Source organism: Oreochromis aureus, linkage group 22 (assembly GCF_013358895.1).
Source record: "Oreochromis aureus strain Israel breed Guangdong linkage group 22, ZZ_aureus, whole genome shotgun sequence".
Classification (NCBI taxonomy): domain Eukaryota; kingdom Metazoa; phylum Chordata; class Actinopteri; order Cichliformes; family Cichlidae; genus Oreochromis; species Oreochromis aureus.
This window is the reverse complement of record NC_052962.1, coordinates 12,146,508-12,160,517: the sequence shown is the minus strand read 5'-3', so window position 1 is coordinate 12,160,517 and position 14,010 is coordinate 12,146,508. Positions and strand designations below refer to the sequence as shown.

At 41.2% G+C, this 14,010-nt stretch overlaps 1 protein-coding gene across 1 annotated transcript; it reads right to left on the bottom strand.

Moving 5' to 3' along the window:
- Nucleotides 1-4,760: 4,760 nt before the first annotated feature.
- On the bottom strand, nucleotides 4,761-8,335 carry LOC116320516 (cholecystokinin). Its single transcript, XM_031740132.2, has 4 exons — nucleotides 8,218-8,335; nucleotides 7,519-7,639; nucleotides 7,284-7,439; nucleotides 4,761-5,197 (listed from the first exon to the last, which is right to left on the bottom strand). Exons 2-4 carry the CDS (start codon nucleotides 7,637-7,639, stop codon nucleotides 5,061-5,063), a joined length of 414 nt encoding a protein of 137 aa, XP_031595992.1. The 5' UTR covers nucleotides 8,218-8,335; the 3' UTR covers nucleotides 4,761-5,060.
- Nucleotides 8,336-14,010: the final 5,675 nt, after the last annotated feature.

Sequence of the window (14,010 nt, the reverse complement as noted above, 5' to 3'; positions counted from 1 at the left end):
GCAAGGTGTTTTTAATCTTCTGCATAGGATGACCTCTGTGTTCGCGTGATTATTCAATGCTTGCAACGCACCTCTCTTTCCCTTTAACATGAGATTGATGTTATAGATTTTTTAATAAAATACTTATAAATAATCACTGTCCGCCAAACTGTAGTGAAACTTGAAAGAGTGCAGTGCAAATGAGAAGTGAAATTAAAAAAGTGTCATGTCTTGTTGCTGTGACCAACAAATTCCAAAATATGCAACTTTTACTTTAAAGGCAGACGTTCTCTGTTTTCAGTTGGCGCTATACTTTTTACAGATTCAGTGCAGCTTTGCGAGTAGTTGGCAACTGTTTGCAGACAGGCTGGCAACTTGCATGCACACTATTACTGACTGCGGCAACCTGCTTGTGACAAAAGCAACTGCAAGGAGGTTTTGGTGCAGCACTGCATACCTCTTTGCGACCAGTTTCACATTAGAGTCTGCCAGCAACCTCTAGCAACCACTTGCCAACCTGTTACAGAATAAAAACTTCTGCCTAGTTACCAGTGAGTCACTGACTGGTCTCTAGACCTATGGGCCCTCAACAATTTCTTTTACTGTTAGCAACAACTCACAACCAGTCAGGTAATGCATATTTTTCAGATAGATGCCAAAGTCATCCAAACTGGATGACAAACAATGGTCTGAACTACACAGGAGACCATGTTATTTAATTTAATTTAATTAAAATGTTCTACAAGGCACTAACACTACAAACATGGTGGAAACATCCAGTTAGTGAAGGTAACAGCAAGTACACAGCTGTTAGCTGAAGCTAAAGCTGCCTATGTCAGAACGATGCTAACCAAAGCAGTCATTTTGCCATCTCCCAGTAATCAGGAGGAGTAGCTATTTTAGAAAATGACCAGGGAGAAACCATCCATAGAGACCAATACTGTTTTTATATGAGGTTGTAAACATGCTGTAAAGCTTGTAAAGCTGTGTATTTTAACATTTAACAGTCTCTGGGGATAGGCTCATTTTTTAAGGCAACTTCAAATGGCCACTAAAGGAGCTGCAGTAGTTCCAGGTGACCACTTAGTGAAAGTTTTATTTCCTGAAACTTGTGGCTGCAAACCAGTCATCTACTGCTATCACCTGCTAACATATCTTAGTTATCAAATTAGCTACACATTCTCCCAAGGACCAGAAATGGTGCGCATGGGCTCCAGTCTAACATTACATTTGACTCATTAGGGGACATCAAGCCTGAGTAAAGTGTAGGCTATATATGCTGTGTTGCATATATAATTTATGCAGTTAGCAGTAGTTTCTTACCATGTAGTTGTACTTGCTTACAATGGATTAGTATTATAATATTCTTGCAGTTCAAGCAACTTTACTGCAGCAGGCCTTTATTCACACAGTTTCATCATGTGTACGAAAAAGAAAAGTAGAGAGCAGTACAGTGAGGAGAAAAGTCAGATGATAGAAGCATATATTAGTAAGAGAGATGAGCCAATGTTTGCAGATACTGAGATCAGAAAATGTAATTCAGTGGGGGAATGATAGACCCCACACTCCCAGCTCTGATTTACTCCACCCCCGTCACACCAAGGCCATGGCTACAGCCCAGTTGTGGTGTGTATTTTTATTCTTCAGGCAGAATCAGATAGTAATTGTCTTTCTCTACCACTAGCTCCAAGGGAGTCACTTTCGGTACTTCATCCTGAAGGTTCAGCTTCACTAAAAATGCACTATAAATGAAAATAAACAGCTTGCTTGCAACAAATGAGTGCTTTTAGCTCAGTTTACGCTAATATTTAAACTTTGCTTTCTTACACCGGCTTATGTACATTTTGCATACCTACTTTAATTTAATAATTTAATAACTTGTTTTTCTAAATATATAGGATTTTCTTAAATGTTATTTCACATATGCAGCATTTAAAGGTGCAGTCAGTCATTTCTAAGGTTATTTAATAGAAAAAAAGAATAATGTACTGATAGACATAACATAATTATGTATTCCAACACATTGATGTGTTCTCATAAACTTAGAATCCATTAAAAATGCAAAGGAGAAGGCGCCAGTTAATGGAAGCCACCATGTTGTCCTGACATGAACTGACAGGAAGTCAGCTAAACAACAACAACAGCTAACATTAAGGCAGCTAATGTTAGGCTCGAGTGTGCTAAAAATAACACTTTCCCTCTGATAAGCAGTTTGATTACATTCTTATATCGTATGAGAGTTCATTCACTAAGCATCCAAGTTCAACAATATTAAGTCCACTAAAGACAGTTTCACTAAAGCCAGCTAACAGATGCTAAAAGTAGCAAAACAGCAGTATTTACTGACAGAGAAGTTCAGGATATCCTCAAAAATCCACCTCTTTATTGCTGTCATTGAACAGAAGTGAACTTCACTGACTCATCGACTCATATCAGACTCCTCCAGAGTAAATAATGACAGCTGAGGTAAACGGCAGACTAACAGTCTACGATCACTACAGCCAGAGCTGTTTGTCTTACAGCCACCGCCATAGCTAGAATTATAGATTTAAAATGGGAGGGGTAAGAAAACTGAATTCAGGAGAGTGCAGTCTACAATCTACTAGCATCTAGTGGTGACATTTTACACACTGTCCCTTTAAACTTTAATTGTAGTGAATGTATCACGTGGTTTCCAAAGTTCTGGCCATGACCAGGGATAAGGTTTAGTTAGTGACCATGACCAAGACGACTCGGAGATTCTCTGACTCGGAGATTAAAGATTTGCTTTTCAGTTGATGTCCAAATGTTAATAAAAACAGTGTTTGCACTAGCAGTGTGTTGGACATCTCTGTCAACTGATATGTAATGTTGTTGTTCATTTAAGTACTATTGACTGGACTCATAACTCAGACGCCCTCTACAGGAAAGGGCAGAGCAGGCTGTACCTGCTGCGGAGACTCAGGTCGTTTGGAGTGGAGGGCCCACTCCTGAAGACCTTCTATGACTCTGTGGTGGCCTCAGCCATCTTTTATGGTGTGGTCTGCTGGGGCGGCAACATCTCTGCCGGGGACAGGAAGAGACTGAACAGGCTGATTAGAAGGGCCAGCTCTGTTCTAGGATGCCCTCTGGACCCAGTGGAGGTGGTGAGTGACAGGAGAATGGTGGCTAAGCTGTCATCCCTGTTGGACAACATCTCCCACCCCATGCAGGAGACTGTGACAGCACTGAGCAGCTCCTTCAGTGGGAGACTGCGGCACCCACGGTGTGGGATGGAGAGATTTTGCAGGTCTTTCCTCCCCACTGCTGTCAGACTCCACAACAAAGACTTCAACTGATCAAACACACACATCCACACATGTGCAATAACACTAATGTGCAATATTCTTTTTCTGACATAGTTGTATTTTTACTCAGTTCTATAAAGCATTTGCATTCTATTTTTATCCTATTGAATATTTTATTCTATTTATTCTACTGTATATAGTATTTTATTGTATTCTATTCTGTACAGTTGTGTACAGTATTTTATTCTTATTGTATTCTAATTTTGCTATATGACTTTTGCACTGTCCACTTCCTGCTGTGACAAAACAAATTTCCCACATGTGGGACTAATAAAGGTTATCTTATCTTATCTTATCTTATCTTATTAGCTTTCTACAATAAATAAATAAAACCTTTCATGATTTGGTGATTTATCTTTAAGTCGGCTAAACTAACTTGCAAGCAGAGCTTGCTTACTTTGGAATTTATTAAGTTTGAGTTTTATTCAACTATCAACCTTTGGCTCTTTCAAAATGGAAAAGCTAAAATCCCCACTTCCTTTAAAGAACACTTGAGGCGAGAATGAAAAACCAGTCTTTCCCCACAGACTCCAATGTTAGACTCAGACCTTTAAGTATCACATTAACATCTTCAAAGCGCTCTGGAACTCTATGCATAGTTTTCTCCTTTATAATACACAGGGAGTGATGTCTTATTAAAACTGTGGACTGAGAGGCAAGGATATATAGATTAAGAGGCAGCTGTGGCAAATCAGTGCCTGCAGTGTTTCACTCCACAAAGACCGGTCACTGAATTGGACCACTCCATCATTTTTTGAGGTATTTGTGCCGTTTGAAGAACATCAGTTAGCAGTAGTCTCTGTGTTGCACATGTAGAGTTTATAGATGTTGATATTTAAAGTAGCGAGCATTAACTGATGATGATAACTTGCTCATCTAAACATAGCAACTTCTGACATGTTAGAGTTTCAAAATGTGAGTCAACAAACCAGTGGGCAACTTCCATTTTTTATATACAGCCAGTGGTTTTATTACTTTAATCACCGGGACTCAAAATAAATGATAGCAGTTACAACATATAACTTTATTTAAATGAGGCAATAGGTTATTTTATTTAGGCAAATTGAGTAATTAAATGGTGCAGTAGTATGCACTGTTGCCTCACAGCAAGAAGGTCCTGGGTTCAAATGTGCCTTTTAACTGTTAATCTGAGATGTAGAAACACTTAAATAAAGTAGACCCTAACCCTGACTGGGATGTTTTATCTGCCACCTTTGATTTACAAGGCCTCTACCCTCATAAACTGTCACCAAAGTAAATATGTACTTAGTATCAGTCCACGCTTATGTTGTCATTTCAGTTCCTTGCTATATAAAGGCGTATGATTGCACTAGAAATGAAGTGTTTCAGATAATCTGGTTCTTCGGCACGCATGTTACGTAACAGCAGTTAATGAATGTTAATGGATCTACTTTAAGCAGCGTGCATTTTATTGGAAGAATACTTCTGCAGAGCGACAGTTTAAATCTTTATTTGGTTACTTTCCACAAGCCCTGACACCATCTGACTCCTTTCCACTTTGAATGATAAAGAAACCAGAGAAATCCAAAAAACGAACAAAGTTGGACAGTGAGAGCTTTTCTGCAAAATTTGGCATACTGTATGTATATTGCATTATTACAGTTTTACAAACAAATGTACAACAAATACATCATAAATAGACTCTTATTGTGAGACAGCTTGCGCAGGTTTTTTTTTTTTCTTCTTTTTATCTTGTGCCCATATGGTGGTGGTGGTGTGAGCCGTGACTTCCCCTTATGAGGAGTACTCATACTCCTCTGCACTGCGGCGGCCGAAATCCATCCAGCCTAAGTAGTCCCTGTCTGCTATCCGGTGGTTGGCACTCGGTCCGACGCCTTTGCTGTTTGCCGTGGAGTTTCTGCGCACAGAACCTTGGAGGGGAGGAGGGAAAAAGCGTGGGTGGAGGAGAGAAAAAGAGCATGAGTGAAATTAGTATTCCTCTGAGTGAGGAGAGCATGAGAGAAGCTGAGAACTTCTCTGCGGTGAGATCTTACTTTTGATTTCTTATTTTGCATAGAGACGCTCTGATTTTCAAAGTAAGAGACATGAATCAGACTTTTAATTCCGCAAGAAACTTGAGCGGAAACCTCAGAGAGGTTTTTAGCACATGCAGGAAATTAAAAAATGTGGGAAACGCTGACGCAAATAAGTGCTCTCATAAACCAAGCAGTTTATAGACTTTATATGGATTTATCTTTTGAATATCTAAATTTGCATCTCTTTTCTAACTTTTTAAGGCACATTTTGTGCACTTAAGGGCACTTTGGCAGTTAGCTGTGTTCATTACCAGCTTACAGCTTAACTTAATTTTTTATTTGTGCCTTCTGGAAGAAAAAGTGCCCACAATATTCGAAAACTGGCTCTCTGCACTGAGGATATTTGGCTGGTGAGCTGGGCTTTGAAAAAATGTTCTCATCTTTGCTTCATTTTGTGATCGCTCTGCGGTAAACTGGGTGGCTTTTGGGCATTTTAATTGCCCGGTAGTGATTCTGGGCTTGCATCGTCATTATTTCTATTTCTCTCTCTCCCTCTCTCCCTCTCTCTCTCTCTCTCTCTCACACACACACACACACACACACACACACACACACACACACACACACACAAACTAAAGACACAGCTGAAGTTTAGCCTGACAGCGTGCCATTAGCCTCCCTTCCTGTGTGTCATGATCACTGTATCAGTGCATGTGTGCAGAAATTTGTGTGTGCTTTGCAGTAAAATGACCGCACACACACACACACACACACACACACACACACACACACACACACACACACAGAGATCTTGTAGAACACGTCTGCTTCCGATCTTTTGATTTCTGTTCCAAGTGAACTGGAGCAGAACTGCTCTCCGTTTGGTAATCAATTGCGCGCTCACAGAGATGCAGTTTTTTTTCCACCCACATCCTCCTACACAACACACACACACACACACACACACACACGCACGCACACGGCGGCATGCACATGCATTCACACTGCGTTTCAACTCCCTGGCGTGCTGAGAAGATTGGCTGCAGAAAGACTCGATAACGACACCTCCCACACCAAAACATGCAAGTGAACAGCATGCACATGAGCACAGACACCCACAATCGCACACGCACGATTAACAGAAACACACATTCCCTGAGGCATTACATATGAGTTTCACGGCGCCCTCTGACATTTTAGAGTGTTCACTGTCTGGCCCAACGCTTTCTGAGTCTGGGGAACTTTTATAAATGATATTACACAACAGCAAATAAAAAGTACGGCTGTACCTCAAATACATATTTGTGTTTTACTTAAGCTGAAAAACTGAGCTAAAGAATGGGGTAAAATCCAGTTTTCTCACTAAAGCCACTGATGCCAAAATAAAAGATTTCGCTGTCTGTCTGTAGCTCTGCAAAATGTTTCAGTCTGTACAAACTGTCCTACAAAGAGACACGCAAGGAGTCAGATTCAGTATCTGGAAGCCAAGTGGAAAAGTCTGATTCTGACAGTGTGTCTGTGCATGTGTGTGTGTTTTCTCCTGTCCGGTCAGCTGTCCGAGAGACGTGAGTGCTGGACGTTATAATCTACGACAGGATCGAGGGTTTGTTTCCTTAGCAAAAAAAAGAAAAAAAAGTGATGTGAAGTCAGATAGGGGGAAAACAAAAGTGAAATAAGATGGTATGAGGCAAGTGGCCGGAAGGCTCTACACAGTAATACATGCTCTTTCAAACCACAAAAGCTTTTCAGAGCCACTAATTCATTTTACAAAGCTGGTTGTGCACTAATTCCCGTAATTAGCATGACTGAGGGGAGGGGAAGGCAGGAAAAAGCACTGCGCTCCAAAAACTACTGTTGCCAGATGTTTTTCATTTCACACTCACATGGACACAGACACTTCTCTAAACACATATATCATTTATGGCTGCAGGCATGGAAAGGATGCTACCTAAATCCACATCCTTCACACTCACTAACACACCTTTCCTGGAGGAGATGAGTCTAGCGAGCAGCTCACTGAGATTGGCTCGGGAGTCTGCATCCTCCTCAGCCAGAGGAAGAGCTTTCAGCTGGGGGGCAGAGCGCCTGTGTCGGAGGTGGAGATCTCCCAAGGTGTGGGTGTCAGCCTCAAGGACAGCTGCTCGAAACAGGCAAGAAAAACACGAGTCAGGCACAAAAACTCACTGTGATGGCGAGGAATGTGTCGCGACTTTTACCTTCAGAGAGAGCAGAGATGGGGCGCTGGCCCTCGTCTAATGGCTGGGAGGAGAAGGGGAGCCCCAAACAGCTCGCACACAGGACTGCCAGCACGACACACACACACAGCCCAGCATTCATCTGGGAGCGGTGGGAGAGGAGCAAACAGAAGTTTAATGAGAAGGAATCAGAGATGCAGTCCAGAGTGAGAAACGACAGCTTGGACCATCTGCCAGACAAGCGCTCCTTCACAGCAAACAATTACTCTGACTCAACACGTTAATGAGGGCAACATATTAACATATTAACACAGTCACCCGCGCGCAACACACTCTGGTCACATTAGATAACTGAGGGTAGATATCACGAAGCTTCACCAGGTGGAACTGACTTGATTTTTATTGCAGAAAAAAAATGTCCATTTTGATTTTGGGAAACATCTCTGGAAATTGGTTTATCAATTAGTGTCAAATCATTTTCATCTAATTGTACACATAAGGAGGGAGCATGTGTAGCTTTCAAAGAATTAAAGATTAGCACAAAAATATCAGATTTTATCCTCTGTACCTCACTTTTTGTCTGTTTTAGAATAGACTCTGTGTTTGAATTCTGAAATGATTGTAAAGAAAACAAAAGAATAATAAAAAAGAAGGAAATTCTTAGTTTAACAATCCTCATAAAAGCCTGAAATCACCTGCCATAAAGCAAATAAAGCTTACCTTGAGAAAAGATCTTCAGCAGGTTATAGGAGTGTGTGAGAGTGAGAGCACTTCTGCGCTGAGTGGGAAGGATGCCCCTTTTATACTCCCTGCTCAGCGCCGTCAGAGTGTGTGTCTGCGTGTGCGTGATTTTCCTTGAGTGGGCATCCTGTGTATCCCTCTGAGTGTTTGAGAGCCGTGCGCAAGCGTGCTCGTTACAGTGATACAACGGAGAGCTTCACTTTTATTGTTTGTTGGCTTATCATAAAACTCCACATCAAGAGCTGCCTGTTTGACATCCAGTGACACTGCGTTATATGTGTGTGTGTGTGTGCGTGTGTTTCATCGTGAACAATCTGTGAACATTGCACACAACATTGAATCATTCTGATCTGAAGTAAAGCCTCAAAATGTTGAGAAGTTCTACAGTATCCATGTAGGAAAATCGAGGACATTCATAATGCATGTGTGTGTGTGCGCACACGTGCATGTGTGTGTGTGTCTGTGTGCACACGTGCATGTGTGTGTGTGTGTGTGTGTGTGTGAGTGGGGGCCGTATGGCCAGGCATGCGTAGGTGTGAGTGTTTGTGCACACCCACATATGTGTTAGATGTCAGTGGCTGCTTAAAAAGTGGGCGGAAGCACAAATGAGAATCTTCAGTTTTGCTCATTTAACAGTTGACCGATCTTGAAGTGAGACATCCTCACCATCCACCTACTGTCTCTCTCCCCCCACCCTCTCTGCTTCTCTAACCACGCAGGATTAACCCGCCTCATTGATCATGCAGGTGCAAATCGGTTGAATGCTATTGATCAGCTGTTATGGGTTAACAGTTTTATTAATGAGGCTGATTTTCCCGATGCTGGTGGACGACTTGGAGCGCCGCGGCTCTTCTTACCTGCTGAGATAAGCGTCAATAAGGCTGTTAAATAAGGTTAAAGTGAACAATGAAACTGTACAAGAGGAACGCAGACGCCCTTTTCTTGCAAATAGTCTAATTAATAGAAACATGAGTGGCGGGTCTGAAATGTAGAGGACGCTGAAGCTGTACTCGAGCAATGTTTCAAAGCAGCTACAGTTTACAGTATGCTTACATCTCCATGAAATATGGATTAATTGCTTGTTTGCTGTCAAATAAGTGAAAAACAGTCACAATTACAAGATTCTCTGAGGGGTTTCTGTTAAAATCAATAACTGTTCTTGACACTTAACTTCTTTACCTTGCTTTTTTTAGCCAGTGCAGATGAAAAATCTCTTAAAGGCACCATCCACTGTTCAAAAGTCCTGTCCAGAAGTTGTAGTGCCAGACATATATAAAGACACTGAGAGTTAGCTGCATTTAAGCCACAAGTCAAAAATAGCAGCTGTATTAATGGTGTGAGCCTGTAACAGAGAGATTAGAAAATTGCTGCAGTCTTTTGCATACATTTAATATCATGTTCGTATTAATATTTTTGCATTAGCAAAGTGGAAAGGTTAGTAAAATACGCAAAGCTGCACCAGATAAAAGCTTACATCATCAGTGTTTAATATGAAAGAGGTCACTCGCAGTGTCAAAGACCCTGGCGTTAAAAGGAGCGAGACAACACTGAAGTCGAGTGTGAACTGTGCCACCCAGACTGTCCTGGTATTAACGCAGGGGAAGGTCTGGGAGCATTTCATCACATATTTTTGGTAATCGCAAAAGCATCCTGAGGTGTGCCAGAGGAGGAAATAAATATGTCATCAGTACCAATATTTATTTCACTGTATCCTGTGCGCTTTAAATAATTACATATTAGTCATAAAAGTCTTCCTTCTCTCACCTCAACCGGTCGCAGCAGATGGCCCCGCCCCTCCCTGAGCCTGGTTCTGCCGGAGGTTTCATCCTGTTAAAAGGGAGTTTTTCCTTCCCACTGTCGCCAAAGTGCTTGCTCATAGGGGGTCATATGATTGTTGGGTTTTTCTCTGTATGTATTATTGTAGGGTCTACCTTACAATAGAAAGCGCCTTGAGGTGACTGTTGTGATTTGGCGCTGTATGAATAAAACTCAATTAAATCCCACTTCCTTCATTGCTATTTGGTCAACTGTGCCATTCAAACACATTTAATATTTCACCAGAACAAAATGCCGTTGGTTGAAAAACAAATAAACAAATATATAAATATCACCCTGCAGACTAAATTTCTACATATCAAACTCAGAAAACAATCCACTTTGATGATGTACTCTTTCTACTTTTTGCAGAACATCACCTGCAGCAAGTTACCTGCCTTTAACCCACATCTGCATCTCTAACCAGAGGAGGACGAAACTGTTCCATTTACTGAGATCAGCTGCAAACTTCTGGAGTTGGAGAGTCAATAAATACGTGAAAATGACTCGCCCTGTCTAATGGAGCCCGAGTTCCAGCTGTGACTGATTAAGTGAATGGCGGACAGGTTAAGGTTTATCTTTTCACTCAGGAGGGTAGCTGCTCCTCTATATCAGCTCATCACAGCAGCTGTACTATCATTTGCAGAGCCAACAAACTGTGCAGGTAATTTCTTCAGAGACACCCTTTATAACACGGTTTTCTACCTGGAGAATGTCACAAGCACTATAGCTAACAGAAGAAGCTGCACACTCTGAAACACCAGTGCTTGGTAGCTTAATAAAAAGCTGAATAAATCTAACTCATCATCATCTGCTGAAAGCCCAATAGAGTTCCTGGTTTTAGTGTTGTTTGATCTGTAAACTGTTTTAAGATATAAATACTGATCCCCACCAGGAATGAAACTGGTTTAGCAGATGAACGGATGTAGCCCAACACCCCCAATAAATCCCACCATTGACGTAGCTACCATGATGCCACCTATTGGTTTGGGATCGAGCATTTTGAAGCCCCAAAGTTAGCATTTTAGTTAGTTAGCTGCGATGTTGGTTGTTTGTATCTGGTTGAACAGGTGCAGTGCTAACATATCAGCTAGCTAGCTTAGTAAGCTAGCTTACCAAGCTTGCTCGTGACCCTGAATTGGATAAACAGAAAAAAATGGCCAGATGGAACCAAAACCTAGTGGGTTCCTTGCTTTTGGCAGTGGCTTAGTAAGCTAGCTTACTAAGCTTGCTAGTAAGCTAGTAAGCGAGATGCATCCATACACAATGCAACACACAGACACAGATACCAAGACAACCAAATCTCCCACACTGGAGCACACACTTGTTAGATGGGCCATTAGCTGTATTAGCCATGAAGCCATCAATATTATTTGTCTTAACTGCATTAAAAATGCACCAAAATGAAGAGTAAAAACTGGCATCACATTTGTCAGAGGGACATTAATATGAATCTAAATAAATGTCAGAAATCCAGTGTAGCTGCTGGATGTGTAAAAAAGTCATTGTTCAGCACCAACTGCTGGGATAATTTGTCAGTGTTTTCTGCTTTCATCAATGCCCCCAAGGAGCCAAGAAAAAATCTGGTTTTATGTTTTATATAATTTATACCACATGTACCACACTGAGCACACCTGATTTAATCATCTTAGTTACACGTGTACCTTTTACTCTGAATCTTCATGCCTATCTTGCTGCTTGTGGAAGAACAGGGAAAATGACTACACCGCAGGTTAAACACCTTTCTGTATAGTCTTAATGTTCACAACGGACAGTTTTTCACCACCACGGCACTCGTCTCACCTGCACGTACATCAAATAATGTAACTCTCTGTATATCTGTATTACAGCAGCAATCTCATTGCCCATATGCCATCCATACATGGAGGTTTGAGTGGCACATTCAAACTTAAATATTTTTCTTAATTAGCTGCAAGACATGAGCACAGATGTGGTTATCGCACTAGTCTCTATAATCCCAGTAATTGCATTAGATATCATAACCTCACCAGGTTGTGTAATTGCTGTAAACTGTTTACTGACATCATAAAAGAATTATGGTACTTCAGTGAGAACCACTGTAGTTAAAAGAAGATTGATTTTTCCATGTACTGTAATATTATCTAATCTATGTGGCAACATGATTTCATTTTGGGACCTCCCCAACCTTTTTTTTGTGCACACATGGATTTCATAAAGCCTCGAGAAGCCAGCACTGAACACCAGGCATCAGTGGCACCATGTACAACACTGATTAAGGCACATACAGCATGGGGGTGGGGTGTGTGTGTGTGGAGGTAAGTAAGTAAAGTCAAATATTTATTTGTATATCACTTTTCAAGATCAATATAACAACAAAATAATAGAACATAATTACAAAAGGCTCCAGCCTCCTTGTGACCCTGAGTTGGATAAACAGAAAAAAATGGATGGATGAAACCAGAAGCTAGTGGGTTCCTTGCTTTTGGTCGGTGGGTTGTAAAGCAGCTTGCATTTGTACAGTACCTGTGGACAGGCTAAAGCAGCCAAAGTAAAGCACCTTATATCAGTTGTGTAAATTTGAGCTATCAGCTGATGTGTCCTAGCACTGATTGCAGCCGAGCTCGACGTTGTGTCCTCCAAAAACTATCACCACACTTGATGACCATCTCCATCCAATTAAGCCAGCACTTCTGGCTGCCACTTCCAAAGCTGCCTTTAAAACTTTGAGCCAAACTCCCAGCCACCACACAGGAACAATGAGTCTCTGCCAATCACATCACCTCCCCCTGACATTTTTTCTATTTTCACATTCATTCTTTTGCTTCACTCTGCTCGTCTTTTCCACTCACTGAAGATCACTGAGACATTTTCTCCAAGCACCATCAGAAGGCATGAGTGTAGGAGGTGAGGCTACGGTCGTTCAAATTAGAATTAATTAACCATGCGGTGTGGGAGGCGTGCATGTGTGTGAAATGTGTGTGTTGTGTCTCAGGCACTTGCTTTTGGGCGTCTCTTCTTGGGCTGTGTATGTGTTTGGGATGTGGACAGACGAGATGGCAGCCAAGAGGCAACCTGTTGCTCTCACTCTCAGGTTTTAGTGGAAGTGAGCAAAAAGTCTGCACTCCAAGAGCTAAATGTCTATCTGCAGCACACATCTAGCCTGACAGGCGGGTTTTACTGCTTTGAATGAAGAATTTAACTGATGACGCTGAAGGAGATTTCCACAAGTAACTATTCTAAAGCGCGTAATTATAGAGACAACCGGCAGAGACCCCTCGCTGAGGGTATTACAGCTTTGGTATACAGTTAGTAAACACACTAAATAATGCATAGATCTATTAATGCATCTGTCTCAGTAGCATTGTGCTCCACTCAAACAAGCGTCTTAGAGCAGTCAGGATTAAATGGCTTACATATTTACGTGTTTTATTATGCAAGTTTTAATTGATTGATTTTGAAGATGTCAACAAAAATAATATAATGCAAATAGCCAATAGAAATACGGCACAATTTACATACTGAAAAAGGAGTAGGACAAAATATAAACTTATGTTATTTGGTAATTATTATCTCAGAGTCCACATAATATCTATATGTACGCACATATATACACAGATATACACACATAAACAAAATAAAAACTGCAACATGTAAACATTTTGAAAATTTTTAGTTTTTTTCTGTGCAGTCGCTCCGCGGTGATGTAGATGCTTGAAGGCATTTCCTCTGCATTTCTTCATTTCCCAATTATAGTGGCTTCCAGGCTAAAATGGCATTCTGTGGATTGACTGGACATTGTGATTATGCTATACTTGCCACAGTCACAGCCTTAATCTGTCAGGGTGTGGTATGGGGAGGACACAAATGCAGGAAAACCGCCAAACAAAAGAAATGAAAAGGTGTCTATTATTTAGCTTATTGCAAAAATCCCCCTGAAAAAAGACAAACTGGGACAAACACTGGAGATGAACCAAC

What these genes read in the sequence shown, in the direction of transcription:
- LOC116320516 (XM_031740132.2), bottom strand. Translation starts at nt 7,639, where the DNA reads ATGAATGCTGGGCTGTGTGTGTGTGTCGTGCTGGCAGTCCTGTGTGCG. An exon ending in CATCTCTGCTCTCTCTGAAG is followed by an intron (nt 7,440 to 7,518) that starts GTAAAAGTCGCG and finishes TGTTTCGAGCAG; the next exon opens with CTGTCCTTGAGGCTGACACC. An exon ending in ACTCATCTCCTCCAGGAAAG is followed by an intron (nt 5,198 to 7,283) that starts GTGTGTTAGTGA and finishes CTCCCCTCCAAG; the next exon opens with GTTCTGTGCGCAGAAACTCC.